This window comes from Neovison vison, chromosome 8 (assembly GCF_020171115.1).
Source record: "Neovison vison isolate M4711 chromosome 8, ASM_NN_V1, whole genome shotgun sequence".
NCBI lineage: Eukaryota > Metazoa > Chordata > Mammalia > Carnivora > Mustelidae > Neogale > Neogale vison.
In genome coordinates this window covers 21898556-21920624 of record NC_058098.1, presented here as the reverse complement: position 1 = coordinate 21920624, position 22069 = coordinate 21898556, and the positions used below count along the sequence as shown (strand labels likewise).

At 39.7% G+C, this 22069-nt stretch overlaps 1 protein-coding gene across 1 annotated transcript in view; it reads right to left on the bottom strand.

Annotated features, from left to right (window-relative positions):
* The window catches only part of SAMHD1 (SAM and HD domain containing deoxynucleoside triphosphate triphosphohydrolase 1), a 57556-nt gene that overhangs the window by 15526 nt on the left and 19961 nt on the right, over nucleotides 1–22069 (bottom strand). The window contains exons 5-11 of the mRNA XM_044263075.1: nucleotides 20934–21049; nucleotides 18784–18854; nucleotides 11366–11521; nucleotides 8152–8252; nucleotides 7871–7979; nucleotides 6045–6136; nucleotides 4856–4971 (exon numbers count right to left, since the gene is read on the bottom strand). Coding sequence (XP_044119010.1) covers nucleotides 4856–4971; nucleotides 6045–6136; nucleotides 7871–7979; nucleotides 8152–8252; nucleotides 11366–11521; nucleotides 18784–18854; nucleotides 20934–21049 — 761 coding nt within the window. The remainder of the gene's footprint in view (nucleotides 1–4855; nucleotides 4972–6044; nucleotides 6137–7870; nucleotides 7980–8151; nucleotides 8253–11365; nucleotides 11522–18783; nucleotides 18855–20933; nucleotides 21050–22069) is intronic.

The window sequence follows — 22069 nt, the reverse complement described above, 5'->3', positions numbered from 1 at the left end:
TTTATTCATTTATTTATTTATTTATTTAAAGATTTTACTTATTTATTTGACAGAGAGAGATCACAAGTAGGCAGAGAGGCAGGCAGAGAGAGAGAGGAGGAAGCAAGCTCCCTGCTGAGCAGAGAGCCTGATGCGGAACTCGATCCCAGGACCTTGAGATCATGACCTGAGCCGAAGGCAGCAGCTTAACCCACTGAGCCACCCAGGCGCCCTCTAAGGTCCTTTTAAATTTAGCATTCTATCATTCCAATTTAGTTAAGGGGTTTTGGGATAAGGGGGCTTGCAGAGGAAGGAAGGGAAGTAAGGTCCACCTACTGCCTAGAAATATTGAGTGATAAAGACTAATGTAAGAAAATGGTTACTTAAGACAGTAGTCATAACATTTGCAATGCTTAAGAGAGGCAACTTCCATGTAAGCTGAAACATTATAGGAATATTTATAGTAACATTTATAAATAGGAATTTAGGAAGCAGATAGGAAAGATGAACTATGGCATATTCATACAATGAATTATTGCTCAGCAATAAAAAGGAATAAACTCCTGATACATGCAATCTGGATGAATCTCAAGTATATAACATTGAGTAAAAAGAAGCCCTACAGAGAGGAGTGCACACTGTATGATTCTATTTATATAAACCTCTAGAACAGGGGCTGGCTCAGTCAGAAGAGCATGTGGCTCTTGCTCTCACGGTCATGAGTTTAAGCCCCATGTTGGGTATAGAGATTACTAAAAATAAATAAACTTTTAAAAAAAGTCTAGAATTGGCAAGTTGTGGTTGTTTCTGGGGGTGAAGCAGGGTAAGAACTAACTGGGAAGAAGCATGAGGGAACTTTCTAAAGAGAAGATAATGTTCTGTATCTTGCATTTGTCAAAACACTAGCAAATGTACGTAAGATTCGTACGTTTATACAAATTGCATGTGAATTTTATATCAGAAGAAAAAAAATCTATAAATAATTGTTGAACTTTAGTTAATCTGCATGCTAAGAGAGTTAAGGTAAAGTGTAGTGGTATCTGCAATTTTTTTTAAAAAGATTTTATTTATTTATTTGACAAACAGAGATCACAAGCAGGCAGAGGGGCAGGCAGAGAGAGAGGAGGAAGCAGGCTCCCTGCCGAGCAGAGAGCCCGATGCGGGGCTCGATCCCAGGACCCTGAGATCATGACCTGAGCCGAAGGCAGAGGCTTTAACCCACTGAGCCACCCAGGAGCCCCTACAATTTTTTTTTTTTTTAAAGATTTTATTTATTTGACAGGGAGAGAAATCACAAGCACAGGGAGTGGCAGGCAGAGGGAAAGGAAGAAGAAGGCTTCCCGTGCAGCAGGGAGTCTGATGCAGGGCTTGATCCCAGGTCTGTGGGGTCATGACCTGAGCTGAAGGCAGCTGCTAAACTGACTGAGCCACCCAGTTGACCCATGCAATTTAATAAAATACATCAAAATTGGGGCACCTGGACAGCTCAGTTGATTGAGCGTCTAACTCTTGGTTTCAGCTCATGTCATGATCTCAGGTTCCTGGGATCAAGCCCCATGTTAGGCTCTGCACCCAACAGGGAGTTTGCTGAAGATCCCCACTCCCCTCATGTGTGCTTGTACATGCTCTCTCTCTCCCTAAAAAGAAATAAATAACTCTTTTTAAAAATAAAAAGAAATAACTTCACAATGCATCAAAATTAAGATGGATTAATAAGATGGACAGATGGATGGTAATTTGCATAAGTAATAAAGCAAGTTCAGTAAATGCTAGAATTTACGGGGTGAGTGTACAAGTGTTCACTGTAAAATTCTTTCAACACTGTTGTATGTCTTCTTCAACACTTCCCAATAAGTGGAAAAACATCCTAAAAAATCAAAAAATAAGAACTAGAAACTTTTATTTTATCTTATTTTAAATATTATTTATTTATTTATTTGAGAGAGAGATAGTGAGCACAAGCAGGCAGAGCAGCAGACAGAGGGAGAGGGAGAAGTAGGCTCCCCACTGAGCAGAAAGCCCAATGTGAGATTCGATCTAGGACCCTAGGATCATGACCTGAGCCGAAGGCAGTCACTTACCCGACTGAGCAACCCAGGTGCCCCAAGAACTGGAAACTTTTAGATAAAGTAAATTGACTTTTAGAAAAGCAACAAAGGGGGGTGCCTGGGTGGCTCAGTGGGTTAAGCCGCTGCCTTCGGCTCAGGTCATGATCTCAGGGTCCTGGGATCGAGCCCCACATCGGGCTCTCTGCTCTGCGGGGAGCCTGCTTCCTCCTCTCTGCCTGCCGCTCTGCCTACTTGTGATCTCTGTCTGTCAAATAAATAAATAAAATCTTTTAAACAAAAAAAAAAGAAAAGAAAAGCAACAAAGGTAATGAAGGCTCACATGGTCCTATTCTTTCCAGGTCATGTAGCTAAGGCCAACGAGGATTATAGGATGGCTCTGAATAGTATGCAAGAAAGATTAAGATTATCCTTGTCTCAAATGATGACAGCTGCAAAGTCCATATGCTTGTTCTCCCATATTCTGGCCGATAAAGCACAAAAATGTGACTTAATATTCTGTCTGCCATTTTTTACATTAACACAATATCCAAGAGCATAATCAGTGGACTCATCTCACTGAAGAGGGTAAAAGCGAGTTTGGGCGTTAGAGAACCTCCACGTAGAGTGACAGCTATGTATAATCATGTGGTAAGATCACATTAAACTGTTTACTTTATGGTTTTTCAGTTAACCCAGAAGTGCATAAAATCCCCAATTCATTTCTTTTCACCAAGACATAGTAGAAATGTAATATAATGTTACAGGATAAATTGTTAGATTGGCTTCTGATGAAGACTGAAGATGACCTTTTTTTTTTTTTTTTTTTTGCCTCTGCCTTCAGCTCAGGTCATGATCCCAGGGTCCCCTCACTTCTAATTTTTGATTTACTTATGATTGGAAAATGACTAAAAAGTTATAAGTATAATAGGGACTCTGTATTACCTACATGCATATTTTTAAAGAATAATACATATAACTTTTTAATTTAAATTTTGTTTCTCTTGATTATATTTACTGAAATATATGTTAAGTCTGTCAAACTCAATACTAAATGCTTGGGCTTGTATTTTGTATGTCCTGCCCCAATCCCCCACACCATTTCATTTCACTGGTAATTCATTTTTACTGTTCTACAAAAGTATCTAATCTGCGAATGGTTGGAAAGGAAGAACACTGGTTCTTCAAAGACAGTTTCAGAGTAATGGGTGTGGGTCTCATTCTGGCAGTGTGCAACAGACAGAATCGAATAGTGATGGAACAGGGGCACCTGGGTGGCTCATTGGGTTAAAGCTTCTGCCTTTAGCTCAGGTCATGATCCCAGGGTCCTGGGATCCAGCTCCCCATAGGGCTCTCTGCTCAGCAGGGAGCCTGCTTCCCTTCCTCTCTCACTGCCTGCCTCTCTGCCTACTTGTGATCTCTGTCTGTCAAATAAACAAATAAAATCTTAAAAAAAAAAAAAAAAAGGCGACAGAACAGCAGTAGTATCACACAGAAAGCCCATAGAAAGGGATTTTGGCTGTCTTAGGCCACCGAGCTTGAGTTGCTTTTGCTCATTTTAAGACTCTCCAGCTTGGGCGCCTGGGTGGCTCAGTGCGTTAGGCGGCTGCTTTCGGCTCAGGTCATGATCTCAGGGTCCTGGGATCGAGTCCCACATCGGGCTCCCTGCTCAGCAGGGAGCCTGCTTCCTCCTCTCTCTCTCTCTGCCTGCCTCTCTGCCTACTTGTGATCTCTCTCTGTCAAATAAATAAATAAAATCTTAAAAAAAAAAAAAAAAAGACTCTCCAGCTTTTCCAGTGATTCTACGAGCTATGTGACTGCATTCTAACTTTTTTTTTTTTAAAGATTTTATTTATTTATTTGACAGACTGATTACAAGTAGCAGAGAGGCAGGCAGAGAGAGAGGGGAAAGCAGGCTCCCTGCCGAGCAGAGAGCCCGATGTGGGGCTCGATCCCAGGACCCTGGGATCATGATCTGAGCTGAAGGCAGAGGCTTTAACTCACTGAGCCACCCAGGCACCCCATTCTAACTTTTTAAACAGAGTCAGTTTCGTGATATGCAACTGGTACAAACTTTTTGGTCTACTCCTTTTGGTTTGCTCATCTTTATTGCTCAGTCTGCACTTCTCCACATGGAAGAACCAGCTGCAACTCCTTCACCTCCCCCTTCCCACCCTAAGCTGCAAGGTTTCATTTCTGCTGCAGTGTGGCAAAATGTTCCTGGTTCCCTGTGTTTTACAACAAAGATAATGTTAAAAGGGCAAATCTGCTATTAGTCCAGCTGTATTGTTAAGTTAAATAATAGTAAATATTGGGTACTTACATGCCAAGTACTATATATTAGGTGTTATGCCTCATTTAAATACTACAACAAAACTGTATGCGAGATAACAATACTCCCATTTTATACATTTTTTTTTTAAGATTTTATTTATTTATTTGACAGAGAGAGATCACAAGTAGGCAGAGAGGCAGGCAGAGAGAGAGGAGGAAGCAGGCTCCCTGCTGAGCAGAGAGCCCGATGCGGGACTCGATCCCAGGACCCTGAGATCACGACCTGAGCCGAAGGCAGCGGCTTAACCCACTGAGCCACCCAGGCGCCCCCATTTTATACATTTTATAGATGAGGAAACTAAGGGTCAGAGAGGTTAAATAACTTTATTGAGGTTATATGGTTAAAATCACTTCTCAATTTTGGAATCGAGATAAAATTCGATTCCAAAAGCATATAATCACTTGAGAAGCTAAAGATATTGGAATGTTTAGAAAATAACCCACTCAGCTTGCACTTTATCTGAGATGGACCACCTGTATTACCTACTGGTTCTTACCTGTTAGCTTCGTGAAGGCTTCCATGTCGTCAATTGCTGTAGAGATGTGATACTTTTTTCCTTCAGCACCTGTAATCTCTATGTAGGGGTCTGCTTTGAGGAAAGCATTTGTAATCCTAAAGATCATTGCATAAAAATTTATGTTTATGAGAAAATTTGAGTATTTGCTTAATGCCCACACTTGAAGTTAAAGAAATCTTTCTACTTCAGAGAAGTAAAATCCTGAGACATGATGTTCTAAAGACATCTGTTCTTGGATCCTACATAAATGCATAAATAAGCCTATGGTGATCTATGGGCTACCATGTTTACTGTGACCCAGCATAAAGTAGGGCTCTAGATAACATTATCTTTTTTTTTTTTTTAAGATAACATTATCTTATTGAATCTTTCCAACAAGATAGACATAATCAGCCTCAATTTTACAGAGGCAGATATGAAGTAATTTTCATTTAACCAAGTTAGGAAGAAGTAGTACCAGGCTTTGCACCTAGATGTCTCTGACTCCCTGAATTAAAAACAAACAAAAACTTCTCATCAAAGGAACAACCATACAAACGGGTGAATGTATTCTAACTAGTCTGCTCATGTCAAGTTAAAACTATTTCAGAGACATGGAATTAACTCACACTCTACTTTCGAGAACTCTTCATGGGTCTGTGAGTCTCACAGAGATGTATGGCTCTACTTTTATCTACCTGGCTGAACTTTTCTGCTATGGTTCTCACTGGGTCGGGGAGAAGAGGTGAAATTCCTATTGGTTTTGCTATTTTCTACTAATTTTGACAAATAACTGACATGGTGAGGATAGACATTAATCTTAATTCTTAAAATTAATGTTTGTCATTAATTTCAGAGTGTCAATTATTCATGTCCTATCTCCCACCTTGATCCTAATGTCTGGCACATAAGCAACTGCCTCTGGGGAGGTCTGAGCCATTGCCCCTTCATGTCTTGCTGAAGCCAACTCTTCCACACTTCATCTATCCCTTTTATTCATTCTCCTCTTTTTCCTCCAAATTTACTTTTTGCTAGTTTTTGTTGTATTAAGGGAACCATTTCAGATTTATTCACTTAAAGCTCACTTAAAATTTGCTTGAATTCACTTAGAAAGCTCAACTTGACCCAAGAATGATCTAACAAAGCATCACAAAAAATTTTACAGGGAAATAGCAGTTGAATTTCTTACATTGTATCAATGATGTTGCCAATTTTGTGTTGATAAGCTCTGCGGTGCAAAGAGTTGCGAGTATGGAACATGTCATATAGATTCCCAACCTCCTGCAGGAAAACATAAAATAAATATTAATGCAGGATCCGGTTCTGTTACCCTTGTTAGTAGACAAGTACACAGGACAAGGAAAAGGAATGGTGACAGACAGACAAGAAAACTATGCACAGGAGCTACCTCATTAAAATCCCTGAGCCCATTAAAAAACTAAGGGGCAGGAGAGTAAAATCATTTATTGGTTTGCAACGTTTTTTCTTAGTAACAAAATCTATCGCTTTAACTCTGTAGCAGGTTGTTTTACGCATCTTCAGTATGTTTTTTAATCTCAACAAGTCTAGAAATTAGGCATTATTCTTATATTCTTTATTCTCAAAAGAAAGACTTTATCTTTTCTTTTTCTTTCTTTCTTTTTTTTTTTTAAAGATTTTATGTATTTTTTTTTTAAAGATTTTATTTATTTATTCAACAGAGAGAGATTACAAGTAGGCAGAGAGGCAGGCAGAGAGAGAGAGGAGGAAGCAGGCTCCCTGCCGAGCAGAGAGCCTGATATGGGACTCGATCCCAGGACCCTGAGATCATGACCTGAGCCGAAGGCAGAGGCCTAACCCACTGAGCCACCCAGGCGCCCCAGATTTTATGTATTTGACAGAGTGAGAGAGAGAATACAGAAGCAGAGGGAGAGCAGGCAGAGGGAGAAGCAGGCTCCCCGCTGAGCAAGGGAGTTGATCCCAGGACTGTGGGATCATTACCTGAGCCGAAGGCAGACACTTAACCATCTGAGCCACCCATGTATCCCAAAGAAAGACTTTCTGCAGTATAATGCCATACTACTCTTTAGTTACATGACTCTAATCTAGGAAGGACCTAATGATTTAGTATTTTACCTATTATGAAACACTAATATAGATCACTAACTACGGTTAAGGAGGAGACTTGAGCCAAACTTTCTGGGCTGAAATTCTAGTTCTGCCATTTATTAACTCTATGTCTTCTCTGTGCTTCAACTTGCTCACCTATTTTTTTTTTTTTTAAATACAATCATCTTCCTCAGTCTCTTTATTTTATTTTTTTTTTTTTTAAAGATTTTATTTATTTATTTGAGAGAGAGAGACAGTGAGAGAGAGCATGAGAGGGGAGAAGGTCAGAGAGCGAAGCAGACTCCCCATGGAGCTGGGAGCCCGATGTGGGACTCGATCCCGGGACTCCAGGATCACGCCCTGAGCCGAAGGCAGTCGTCCAACCAACTGCGCCACCCAGGCGTCCCGAACTTGCTCACCTATTAAGTGGCATAAGAATAGTATCTATTTTATACGGTTGTGAGGACTGAGTTAATCCACCTAAAGCATTTAAAAACAGTGCCTAGCACAACACTCAATAAATGTCTGTTGTAGTTTTATTATTATTTAACAATGCAGAAAATGAAAAGAACTTTATGATTCTTACAAGTGCTAAGCATAAAGTAAAAAGATTGATAATTTACCAGGTTGTGATTTTTCCAAATTATTGAATGATTACTTCTACACTTCAAACTAGGAACAACACCTTCTTTTTTTTTTTTTTTAATTTTATTTATTTATTTGACAGAGAGAGATCACAAGTAGGCAGAGAGGCAGGCAGAGAGAGAGAGAGGGAAGCAGGCTCCCCGCTGAGCAGAGAGCCCGATGCGGGGCTTGATCCCAGGACCCTGAGATCATGACCCGAGCCGAAGGCAGCGGCTTAACCCACTGAGCCACCCAGGTGCCCCGGAACAACACCTTCTTTATTGTTCCTTTGACATAGCTCACCTTATCTCTAGGACAAATACACTTCCCATTCTCTACTTCACAAACACGGGCAAATTTAATAAAGCGATTGTAGTCAAAATTATTTTGGATTCCAAGATGATGGCAGTCCCTGGAAAGATTCCAAAGCAGAGAGATGAAATTCTTTAATGGGGAAACTGTACCTTAAATATTAACACTAAATGTATCCAAGGATTTAATTTTTTATTTATTTAAATAAAAATAAAATATATTTAAATGATATAAGAATTTTAACCAGTTTTTCTGAAAAGTTCAGCGCATACCTGGCAAAATAATCCCATTTGTCCACATCGATGCCAGTTCTTTTATTGGCCACTATCTCATAAAGGAAGCTTTTCTCTTTAGGACGCCCTTTATATGGCCACTGGAAGACAAGAAAACTCACCATAGTTTTAGGATACGAACCGTATCTATTTACAAGCAAAGCAAAGCAACTGTGTTAACCTAAAAATTATAAACAGATACTTGAATGGGAATGTGAGATAACTTAGAAGGTTCTACTTTTTCCTTCTTCCACTTAATTCCTAAACTAGTAGAAAAAGGAAAAGAAATGCTAAGGTATGTGATATCCTATTAATACTAAACCTTGTGCCATTGAAAGGATCCTAACTCATTGCATTTATTATTTTTTTTTAAAGATTTTTATTTACTTATTTGACAGACAGAGATCACAAGTAGGTAGAGGCAGGCAGTGAGAGAGGAGGAAGCAGGCTCCCCGAGGAGCAGAGAGCTCAATGCGGGGCTCGATCCCAGGACCCTGGGATCATGACCTGAGCTAAAGGCAGAAGCTTTAACCCACTGATCCACCCAGTTGCCCCTCATTGCATTTCTGATAACCAAATCTTTCTTCTTTTCTTGGCTTGAAAGTTTCTTTAAAATATAAAATTTAGGGTGCCTGGGTGGCACCAGTGGGTTAAGCCTCTGCCTTCAGTTCAGGTCATGATCTCAGGGTCCTGGGATCGAGTTCCGCATCGGGCTCTCTGCTTGGCAGGGAGCCTGCTTCCTCCTCTCTCTCTCTGCCTGCCTCTCTGCCTACTTATGATCTCGCTCTGTCAAATAAATAAATAAAATCCTTAAAAAAATAAAAAATAAAAAAATATATATAAAATTTAATTATAAATTGGTAAGAATGTCCCTCATATGCTAATGCTTAAATTCATGCATGAAAATAGTATTATCAAAGTAGTTATACATCTAGTCTAAATAAAATGATTCAGCCCCACGAGCCCCCACATCATGCTCCCTGCTCAGCACGGAGACTGCTATTCCCGCTCCCTCTGCAGCTACTCCTGCTGACGTGCTCTCTGTCAAATAAATAAAATCTTTTTAAAAAAAAGAATTTTTGAAGCTCCCATATTTTGGAAATAGAATATTTGCTTCAAAATCTAGCTCTTCACCTTACATTTTACAAATAGATTTGTATAAACTCACTGAAAAAAACTTAAATTCAGAGGGAAATTATTTTTTTTATTTTTTATTTTTTTTAAAGATTTTATTTATTTATTTGACAGACAGAGATCACAAGTAGGCAGAGAGGCAGGCAGAGAGAGAGAGGGAGGAAAGCAGGCTCCCTGCTGAGCAGAGAGCCCGATGCGGGGCTCAATCCCATGACCTGAGCCAAAGGCACAGGCTTAACCCACTGAGCAACCCAGGCGCCCCGGGAAATTATTTTTCAACTTCTTTTTTATTATTTATTTTTATTTTTATTTTTTTTATTTTTTATTTTTAAAAAGATTTTATTTATTTTATTTGACAGACAGAGATCACAAGTAGACAGAGAGGCAGGCAGAGAGAGAGGGAGGAGGAAGCAGGCTCCTTGCTGAGCAGAGAACCCGATGCGGGGCTCGATCCCAGGACCCTGGGATCATGACCTGGGCCGAAGGCAGAGGCTTTAACCCACTGAGCCACCCAGGCGCCCCTATTATTTATTTTTAAAAGTACTTTATTTATTTGAGAGAGAGAGTGAGCATGAGCAGGAGGAGGGAAAGAGGAAGAAGCAGAATCCCTACTGAGCAGGACGCTTGATCCCAGAACTCTGGGATCATGACCTGGGCGGAAGGCAGATGTTTAACCAACTGGGCCACCTAGGTGCCCCATTTATCTATCTCTCTATCTCTCTAAGGGGAGAGGGGCAGATGGAGAAGGAGAGACAAAATGCCAAGTAGGCTCCATGCCCAGCGCAGAGTCTGACCTGGGGCTCAATCCCATGACCCTGAGATCATGACCTGAGCCTAAACCAAGAGTTGGACACTTAAGCAACCAAGCCACCCAGTCGATAAGTGTCTGCCTTCGGCTCAGGTCATGATCCCAGAGTCCTGGGATCGAGCCCCACATCAGGCTCCCTGCTTGGCGGGAAGCTTGCTTCTCTCTCTCCTACTCCCCCTGCTTGTGGTCCCTCTTTCACTGTCTCTCTGTCAAATAAATGGATAAAATCTTTAAAAACAACAACAGCAGCAAAAACAAACAAAAAAAAACAAAAACAAGCCACCCAGGTGCCCCTCAGCTTCTTTTTAATTAAAACAAACAGAAAAACCTTAAAAAACAAAACAACAACAAAAAAATTAAAACAAACAAAAAAACCTAAACTTTCCTTTGAACTATTCACCTTTTTTTCTAGTTCCTCATATATCTAAATATTTCAGATGCGATTTTTTTTAAGATTTTATTTATTTATTTGACAGAGATCAGAAATAGGCAGAGATGCAGGCAGAGAGAGGGGGGGTAAGCAGACTTCCCCTGAGCAGAGAGCCCCATGGGGCTCGATCCCAGGACCCTAGGATCACGATCTGAGCCGAAGGCAGAGGCTTTAACCCACTGAGCCACCCAAGCACCCAAGATGCTATTTTTTTTTATAATTTTATTTTTTTCTCTTCTTTTTAAATTTCCTTTTCTGAGCTGTGCCCCCTCTTATCCTTTCCTCCCCTCACTTCCCATTCCCTCCCATCTTTCCCCCAAGCACTCAAACATGTTAATTTTAATGGAGAAACAAGACACACACCTCTACATTTTCCAAACATTACCTCTGGCTCCTATATAGAATACTGCATACATATATTCACCAAAAAATATTTACACATGTATTTTAACTTGGGGGGGCAACTTCTAAAGATCTCAGTTAAGAGATTAAAAAAAATAGATAACTTTCATTTTTTTTGTACTAAAGAGTAGAAACATATAATGTATTTTATCACTTAGTCTCCCTAAAATAGCCAAATATCTCTTTTCTTTCTTTTTTTTTAATTAAAAAAATAAACATATAATGTATTTTTATCCCCAGGGGTACAGGTCTGTGAATCGCCAGGTTTACACACTTCACAGCACTCACCATAGCACATACCCTCCCCAATGTCCATAACCCCACCTCCCATCCCCGCCCCTCTCCCCTCTAAATATCTCTTTTCAGATAGCTCTGAAGGAAACTAGGAAAGACTAGATGGGAAACACAGTCAATTAAAATTAAGTGGTACAAAAACTTACCGAAGAATCTTTGATTGGTGATTCAAGTGGTCCTGCAATTTGTTCCTTGATAAAGCAAATGTCTTCTTCAGGGACAAGACCGTAGTATTTCATGACTGCTTTGAGTCCATTAGAATTAACGAGGTGCTCAAACATCATCACTGAGCCCTGTTCATGCTAAGAAAAGTCAACACAGTATGGTCTGTTATAGACTCCAGTGCATTAGGGACCCCAGATAATCCAAATTATTCTTGATTCGAGGTAATTCAAAGATAAATTTCTACTGCATGTTAATTATCTAGCTTTCGACTACTGTCTTGCAGATATTTTCTTTTTAAAGTAGGCTACACACCCAGCATGGAGCCCAGTGCAGGGCTTTAACACATGATCCTGAGATCCAGACGTGAGCTGAGAGCAAGAGTCAGATGCCTAACCAGCTGAGCACCCAGACACCCCTTGCAGATATTTTTAAAAACCTGTCAAATTTGTCTGTATTTTACTAGCTTATAAACATTTTACATATCATGTTTATTATTATTTCATAAATATATTTAATACGGGCACCTGGGTGGCTCAGTCAATTAAGCATCTGCCTTCAGCTGAGGTCATGATCCCAGGGTCCTGGGATCTCTTCAGGCTCCTTGATCAACGAAGAGCCTGTTTCTCCCTCTGCCTGCCTGCCTGCTGCTTCCCTGCTTATGTACTTGCTCTCTCTCTCTCTCACTCTGTCAAATAAATAAAATCCTTTAAAAAAAGTAATAAATATATTTAATGAGATATAATCATTTACAGTACAGAAGTACTGCACAGATATGATACAGAAGACTATTACCCAGTCACACAGTAGAATCCTGTTTGAATGAGCATCACTATAAAATTCAGTTCAGTTGAAGGGCCTGGCTGGCTGAATTGGTGGAGCAATCTCGATCTTGGGTTGTGAGTTGAACCCCAATATGGGGTGTGAAGCCTACTTAAAATAAAATTAAAAATTTCAAAAAAGGGGTGCCTGGGTGGCTCAGTGGGTTAAGCTTCTGCCTTCAGCTCAGGTCATGATCTTAGGGTCCTGGTATCAAGCCCCGCATCCGGCTCTCTGCTCGGCAGGGAGCCTGCTTCCCCCTCTCTCTCTGCCTGCCTCTCTGCCAACTTGTGATCTTTCTCTCTGTGACATATAAATAACTAAAATCTTTAAAAAAATTTTTTTTTTCAAAAAAAAAAAAAAATCAGCTCTATTGTTGCACCAACCTTGAAACATCAAGTTACAAATTCTGTTAGCACTTCCATCTAGTGGCAAAACGTGGTAACTGCAAACTTGCCAGTAAAAACAAAAGTATTTTGGAGCTCGGAAGCCAACATCTACATGGGAATCTTGAACTAGCCTCTTTCTATTCCTCTGTCTCTGTTCACTCACTCATAACTGTAAAGATCAAATGATCCCCTGAAGACATTGGTGCCATCACAGGTCTTACCAAAAACTGATTCAATATGAAAACAAAACACCTGGATGGACCTATAACTATTTTTTAAAAAATGAATAAGATGCATATTAATTATAAAGAGAAAAAACAGTTAAAGTTTATAATGGAGAAATCTGGTAAACATTGCCTTAATGAAATGATCAAAGTTAGTATCACCAGCAATGTGCTAAACAGATTTTATGTGCCTCTGATGTGAAATACTAAGAAGATATAATGTGACATTCTACTGAAAATACATACTCTGACAGTATGCCTCAGAAAACTGCAAACATCAGACAAATTGAGGGACTTTCCAGAAACAACTCAACTGTACTCTTCAAAAATAACAAGGTTGTAAAAGATAAAGACTGAAGGTTTATTCCAGATCAAAAGGAGAGTAAAGAGATTAATCACAACTAAGTAGTATGTATGGATCAGGGAGATGGGAAAAAAAAAAGTTTTCTTCCTCCTTTTCTATATAGACAATTGGTGCAATTTGAAAGGAAGTAAAAATTAGATAATAGTATAGCACCAATATTAATTTTCTGATTTTGGTACTTGTACTGGGGTTATATAAAAGAGTGTTCTTGTTTTTAGGAAATACCCACTTCAGTATTTAGGAATGAAGGGGTTTGTGTACAACTTACTTTCAAATGGTTCAGAAAAAATATTACTTTTTAAAAGATTTTTATTAAGTAATCTCTACACCCCATATGAAGCTCAAACTAATAAGCCAGAGATCAAGAGTCCCATGCTCCACTGACTGAGCCAGCCAGGTAAGCCCCAAAAATGTATGTATTACAGAAAAATTTAAGTCCCCCAAAGATAGAATGGACAAGAGCAATGAAAATTATAAGCAACTCAGGAGTAAATATAACAAAGATGTATAAAGTCTTTATGGAGAAAATTATAAAATTTATAATACAAGAGAAAAGGGCCAAAGATACTCAATAAAAGAACAGGTGAACAATTGTCCTACCAACTATCAAGACTTATTATAAAGTAATAGTAATTAAGGAAATGTGGAATGGGGCACCTGGGTGAGTCAGTGATTGTGTGTCTGACTCATGATTTCAGCTTGGGGGGTAATCTTGGGGTCATGGGACTGAGCCCCATGTTGGGCTCCCCACTCAGTGTGGAGTCTGTTTGGGATTCTGTCTTTATCTCCCTCTGCCCCTCCCCTGCTCCCGTGTTCTCTCTCTCGCAAATAAATAAATAAATATTTAAAAGAATAAATATAAAAATAAAAGAACATGGGGCACCTGGGTGGCTCAGTGGGTTAAAGCCTCTGCCTTTGGCTCAGGTCATGATCTCAGGGTCCTGGGATCGAGCCCTGCATCGGGCTCTCTGCTTGGCAGGGAGCCTGCTTCCCTCTCTCTCTCTCTGCCTGCCTCTCTGCCTGCTTGTGATCTCTCTCTCTGTGTCAAATAAATAAAATCTTAAAAATAAATAAATAAATAAAATAAAATAAAAGAACAAAAATAAATAAATAGGGATGCCTGGGTGTCTCAGTCAGGTAGACATCTGACTCTTGATTTTAACTTCAATGTCTTCCATGATCTTCTGGGTCATGGAATCTGCTCTCAGTAAAGGGGTCTGCTTGGGGACTCTCTCTCTGCCCCTCCCTCCTCTCTCTCTCTCAAAATAAATAAATCTTAAAAAAAAAAAACATAAAAATAAATAGAATCCTAAAGTGAAAAGCCAAAATTTTTTTTAACTTTAATTTTTTAAAGTTTATTTATTTATGTAATCTTCACACCCAATCTGGGGCTTGAACTCAAAACCATGAGATCAAGAGCTGCATACTCTAGTGACTGAGCCAGCCACCCAGGCAGCCCTGAAAGGCCAATTTTTTTTTTTTTTTAAAGATGTACTTATTTATTTCAGAGACAGAGCACAAGTGGGAGGGGCAGAAGGAAAGAGAATCTCAAGCAGACTCAGCGCCAAGCAAGGAGCCCCACATTGCTCTTGATTCCATAACCCGGAAATAAGGGTCTGAGCTGAAACCAAGAGTCAGACCCTAACTGACTATGCCATCCAAACACCCCTATTTATTTATTTTTATTCTTTTTGTTGTTGTTGTTTAAGATTTTATTTTTTATTTGACAGAGAGAGAGACAGAGAGAGAAAAATACAAAGTCTTTCAAATACGAAGACTTGGAAATTAGGGATCCTTGATCTCAGGGTTCTGAGCTCAAGCCCCGTGTTGGGTATGGAGCCTACTTTAAAAAATAAATACAAAGACTTGCAAATGGCCGAATAGATCCTATTTAGATCAGTCTTGCTGAAGAAAACAACTATTAAGTCTGGACAACTTCCTACAGGTACTGGCCAGTGACCAAAAGTGAACAGATGTGAGAAGGAAGTTAACACTTGGAAGAAAAAGCCTTGAGCAACATGCCAGTCTTTCATGGCCTGTAGCATGAGGTCCCACGGCAGCAAAACTACAGAGAAACTACCCATCTTAGTTGAAGAACTAGAATACTTCATCAGAATTTAAAATTTGTTTCTCAAAAGGCACCATTAGAAAAAATGAATTGGCAAGTTCCAGACAGGAGAAAAATCTTCACAATTTATATAACTATTATACACACACACACTACATACACTATTTTATATATATAGCTAAATCATATACATATATAACTACTCAAATCAACAATTAAAAGGCAAACAATCATATTTTTAAATGGGCTAATGTTGAAAGAACACTTCATGAAAGATATATCAATAAAGCACAGGGGCACCTAGGTGACTCAGTTGGTTAAATGTCTGCCTTCAGCTCAGGTCACGATCTCAGAAGTCTGGGATTGAACCCCACATCAGGCTCCTTACTCAGCAGGAGCCTGCTTCTCCCTCTCCTCCCCATTTGTGCTCTCTCTAGTTATCTGTCACTATCTGTCTCTCTCTCTCAAATAAATAAATAAAATATTTAAAAAAAATAACTACAGGAGGGGCGCCTCTGTAGCTCAGTGGTTAAGCATCTGACTTCAGCTCAGGTCATGATCCCACGGTCCTGGGATCGAGTCCCACATGAGGCTCCATGCTCAGCAGGGAGCTTGCTTCTTTCTCTGCCTGCTGTTCCCCTGCTTGTTGTGCTCTTTCTCTCTCTCTGACAATAAATAAATAAAATCTTTAAAAAAAATAACTACAAAAAAATAAAAATAAAAATAACTACAGGAAATAGTATTCAATGTATATCAAAGAATGTCAATTAAAAAAAAAACCCAAACAAACCAAAAACCCCCACCTAAACCCCACAAAACACCACTAACACTTATTAGTCAAATCTAAAAAACCAAATGTTAAAGAGGCTACAGAACAGGAAATCTCCCACACTCCTGGCAGAGCATAACATGGTACAGTATGGGAGAGGTCGAGGAGATTCTTTCAAAGCAAACATGCATCTACTTTATGATCTGGTACTTGTAGGCATTTTACCTAAAATAAATGAAGACATTTTCCATGAAAATCATGTACAGTGATGTGTACAGCAACCTCATTTGTAATCGTCAAAAAGTGAAACAACCCAAATTCTATCAAAGGGGAAAAGGATAAACCAATCACAACTTACCCATACAATGGAATATTAACTCAGCAATAAGCAGGGATTAAGAGGTGATACACGCAACATGAAGGAAACTCAGAATCATCATGTTGTGTATGAATAAAAGCAAGACACAGGGGCGCCTGGGTGGCTCAGTGGGTTAAAGCCTCTGCCTTCGGCTCAGGTCATGATCCCAGAGTCCTGGAATCGAGCCCCGCGTCGGACTCTCCGCTCGGTGGAGAGCCTGCTTCCTCCTCTCTCTCTCTGCCTGCCTCTATGCCTACTTGTGATCTCTGTCTGTCAAATAAATAAAATAAAATCTTTAAAAAAAAAAAAAAAAAAGCAAGACACAAGAGAGTATCTATGAAATGATTCTACTAATATTAAATCTAAGAACAGGCAAAGCTAAGTTATGTTTATAAAAATCCAGATGAGGGAGAAGCAGGCACTGACTGAGAAAGGCATAAGGGAATTTCCCAAGAAGATGAAGACATTTCATATCTTGACTTGGGTAGCGGTTAGGTGGATGTATACAACAGTCTAAATTCATGAACCAGGGTCTCAGACTGGCTCAGTCAGTGGAGTGTGCGACTCTTGATCTTGGGGTTATGAGTTTGAGCCCCATGTTAGGTGTAGAGATGTCTTAAAATAAACAAACAAATTTTAAAAAATTTTACTGAACTGTACACTTAAGATCAGTACAATTTATTATATGTGAATATAATTTTTTCTTTCTTTAAAAGGAAAAAAAATAGGGGCACCTGGTTGGCCCAGTTGGTGAAGATGTGACTCTTGATCTCGGGATCAAGAGTTCAAGCCCCACGTTGGGTTACTTAAAAAAAGTAAAATATTTTTTAAAAAGAAAGAAAATAGAGATTGACATGGAAGAACCAACCATTCAGCACATACTAATATTCTTTTCTACTCCAGGTTCCAGAAATATAATGTGGCAAAAAATGGAAGTCAGCATAACTTCACTTTTCAAAAACTGATTCCAAAGACTGGGTCAGCCACCTGCATATCCTTAATTATAAAACAGTTCAGTTAATATAAATGATGAAACTTGCCTGGAATCGGCTACTTCATGATAAAGAAAAAGTAAGTTAAAAAGGAGCTGGCCTTTTATTTAATTTTTTCAACGGTGTGATACAACAGTAAGAGCATTAAATTAGCAGCTAGAGGTACAAATGGGTGGCTCAGGCAGTTAGGCATCAGCCTTGGGCTCAGGTCATGATCTTGGGATCCTGGGAATGAGCCCTGAGTTTCTTGCTCAGCAGGGAGTCTGTTTTTCCCTGTCCCTTTGCACCTCCACCCCACTTGTGGTCTGTGTGTGTCTCTCTCATATAAATAAATAAAATCTTCTTAAAAAAATTAGCAGCTAGGGGCTCCTGGATGGCTCAGTGGGTTGAGCCTCTGCCTTCAGCTCAGGGTCCTGGGATTGAGCCCAGCATTAGGCTCCCTGCTCAGCAGGGAGCCTGCTTCCCACACTCTCTCTGCTGCCTCTCTGCCTACTGGTGATCTCTCTCTCTCTGTCAAAAAAATAAATAAAAAAATTTTTTTTAAATTAATAGCTAGAAAACCTGGTTTTCTAGTGCTGGCTCTACCATTTAAAAACTTTGTGATTTTTATTAAAAAAATATATTTATTTATTTATTTGAGAGAGAGAGACAAAGAGAGAGAGCATGTGAGCCAGGGGAAGAGGCAGAAGGAGAGGAAACAGACTCCTCCCTCAGCAAAGTGGGGCAAAAATCTCACCACCAAGAGATCATGATCTAAGCCAAACCAAGAGTTGTTCACTTAACTGAGTAGAACCCAGGTGCCCCTAGCTTTGTGATTGTTTTGTATATCAGTACACCTTTGTGAGTTTCAAGTTCCCTTACACTTATAAAAGTGTAGATAATGGGGGTGTCTGGGTGGCTCAGTGGGTTTAGCCTCTGACTTCGGTTCGGATCGTGATCTCAGGGTCCTGGGATTAAGCCCCACAACAGGCTCTCTGTTTGGCAGGGAGTCTGCTTCCTCCTCTCTCTCTGCCTGCCTCTCTGCCTCCTTATGATCTCTCTCTCTCTGTGTCAAATAAATAAATAAAGTCTTTTAAAAAAATGTAGATAATGATTCTTTCCTTAAAGACTACTGGGGGCGCCTGGGTGGCTCAGTGGGTTAAGCCGCTGCCTTTGGCTCAGGTCATGATCTCAGGGTCCTGGGATCGAGTCCCGCATCGGGCTCTCTGCTCAGCGGGGAGCCTGCTTCCCTCTATCTCTCTCTCTGCCTCCCTCTCCGTCTACTTGTGATCTCTCTCTGTCAAATAAATAAATAAAATCTTAAAAAAAAAAAAAAAAGACTACTGGGAGATCAAATGAAATATATATATATATAAGTATACTGTAATGGGGAAGTATACTATCACACAGCAGTGGTTGCTTGAATATAGGACTACGTACCGTCCATTTCACATCTGGGCGAGCAAGTGGAATAAATCTTCCATCAAACATATGTGAAAATGGCCCATGACCTTAAAAACAAAAGCAGCCTTAGAACAAGGAAACTGTTTTTAAGCTGGTAAAAGATGAATCTATTTTTTTAATCCTTAAACTTAACTTGAAAACCAACAGAAATTAATAATCTATAAGTACATCATAAAATACCACAAACAAATCCTCCTTTTCTATTTTCTAAAACAAGAGAACAGGAAATATAACCACATAGGAAAGTAAGCTGTCCATGGAAGGGTCTCTGAATCATCAGAGCTTACATAATTCTGAGGAAAGGATAGTCCTGTGTAACTTAAAGGAATGTCAAGGAAAAAACTGGCATCTTCAGATTGAATATATTAGAACAGCCATTTTAAGTGTGCCTGGGTGGCTCAGGGTTAAGCCTCTGCCTTTGGCTCTGGTCATGATCTCAGGGTCCTGGGATCGGGTCCTGCATCGGGCTCTCTGCTCAGCAGGGAGCCTGCTTCCTCCTCTTTCTCTCTCTCTCTCTCTGCCTGCCTCTCTGCCTACTTGTGATCTCTCTCTGTCAAATAAATAAATAAAATCGTAAAAAAAAAAAAGCCATTTTAAGACAATCCACTGGAGTGCAGGAAGAAAAAAAATATAACTTTATTCTTCTACTCTCATCCTTTTAAAAGGGATCTCTTTTCATGTAAATTTTATAATGTACTTAATATATTTTATAGAAATATACACACTCAGGGCGCCTGGGTGGCTCAGTGGGTTAAGCCGCTACCTTCGGCTCAGGTCATGATCCCAGGATCCTGGGATCGGGTCCCGCATCGGGCTCTCTGCTGAGCGGAGAGCCTGCTTTCCTCTCTCTCTCTCTCTCTCTGCCTGCCTCTCTGCCTACTTGTGATCTCTCTCTGTCAAATAAATAAATAAAATATTTAAAAAAAAAAAAAAGAAATATACACACTCAGATTTTTACTGCTGATGTGGGCAACCAAAAGTAGAGCTCACTAGTTCAACTTATTTATAAGTGATTTTTAATATTCCACTCATTTAATAATATGAAACTCTGTTGACACACAACTCTGTAATTATCAGAATTTCTGAAATGGGTTACTTGGCTGAAGAAAGACTCTACCTGGACCAGGCCAGGGCCTTTCTGCAAATCACAGTCTACAAAAAGCCTCATGAATGCAGTGCTCAGAGTCCTAGGGACTGGCAAAGTTTTCTCAATGACATGCTCTCAAAATACCTAGATCTGTTAGATTTATCATCTAGGAGTGATAATGGTCTACTGAAATCTCCAAGCTAAAGAGAGTGCCCTACCCCTTTAAGAATCCAGCTGTTTGAAAGACTGAGACTTCCTTTTCTCTGCCCTGAGGGCACACACAAACTCTTCCGCTCCTCCAACAGGGCAAGAATAAATTACCAAGATAAGGGGGTAAAAACTCCTATAAGGAGAGGACAATCTCTTTTCTCTTTCTTTGTCAAAGAAGAATGATTTAAGTGGTCCAAGACCACCTGGGTCAGGGAAAAAAAGCAGTTCTCCAAATCTGTTGTTAATCCGCTAGCACAGGGGCACCTGGGTGGCTCAGTGGGTTAAAGCCTCTGCCTTCAGCTCAGGTCATGATCCCAGGGAGGGAGCCCCACATCGGGTTCTCTGCTCAGCGGGGAGCCTGCTTCCCCCTCTCTCTCTGCCTGCCTCTCTGCCTACTTGTGATCTCTCCTGTCAAATAAATAAATAAAATCTTAAAAAAAAAAATCTGCTAGTGCAGATTACGTATTTTAGGTTTGAGAAGAATGGATTTGATAAAGTAACTGAAAGATAATGGCAATTTTTAAAAAAGGAGAATAAAACAAAGATAACACAGCCTCCTAAACACAGTAGTCAAAAAAGTCTCACAATCAGAAAGTCGTTTCATATAACTTGTAGCAAAGATGTGTAATGTGAGAAATACATTGAAAGACAACAACAACAACAACAAAAAGTAGCAATGCTTTGGGGTTATGAATCATTCCAAGAAGCAATGGCACATTTAGATTAATGTTAACTGGAGAATTAAAACACAATTTTCATATATCTTTTAGTTAATCGGATTTTTAAATTTCAAATTACGTGAACAGCTTTCGTTCTTTGCACAGCATACCGAGATCATGACAAAGGCCAGCAATCTGAACACAGAGCACATCCCGTTCACTTATCTGCAGCTCTGGTTGTTTCTCCCGCAGTGCACGAACCAGACATCCTGCTAGATACCCTACACTGAAGAGTAAGCAAAACAAAAAAGCAACATAAAATCACTCTTCCGTTTGAAAGATGATACTATTAAACCTCAAGAAATGTAACATGTTTCTCAAATGTTCTAATGTATCTCTATAACAAGTTAACAGAGTAGTCAAGTAGTCTGTTTCAGAACTAAGCAATAACACACAAACAGAATTCCCAATCCCAACAGATTGGGAATTCACAATCAAAAATCACTAGGGAAATGCAACATCAAAACCACAATGAGATACCACCCTCACACGCATTAGAAAGGCTATTATAAAACAAAACAAAACCAAACCCCCAAAAAACAAAATAACACATGTTGGCTAGGACAAGGAGAACTTAGAACCCTTATACACTATTGTCCGGAATGTATAATGGCGCAGCCACTATGAAAAACAATATGGTAGCTGCTCAAAAAATTAAAAATAGAATTATCGGGGCGCCTGGGTGGCTCAGTGGGTTAACCGCTGCCTTCGGCTCAGGTCATGATCTCAGGGTCCTGGGATCGAGTCCCACATCGGGCTCTCTGCTCAGCAGGGAGCCTGCTTCCTCCTCTCTCTCTCTCTCTGCTTGCCTCTCTGCCTACTTGTATCTCTCTCTGTCAAATAAATAAATAAAATCTTAAAAAAAAAAAAAGAATTATCATATGATCTAGCAGTATGTAGCCAAAACACTGAAAGCAGAGTCTCAAAGAGATATATGCACACCCATGTTCACAGCAACACTATTCACAATAACCAGAGGTGGAAGCAAACTGAGTGTCCACTCACAAATAAAGGGATAAACAAAATATGGTATAAGCATATAACTGAGTATTATCATTTTAAAAAGGAAAGAAATTCTCACACATGCTCCAGCATAGGTGAACTTCGAGAAAATTATGCTAAGTGAATGGAGTCAGTCACAAAAAGACAAATACTGTAGGATATTACTTATATGAGGTACCTAGAGTAGTTAAATTCACAGAAACAGAATGTAGAATGGTGATGACTGGTGGCTAGAAGGAGAGGA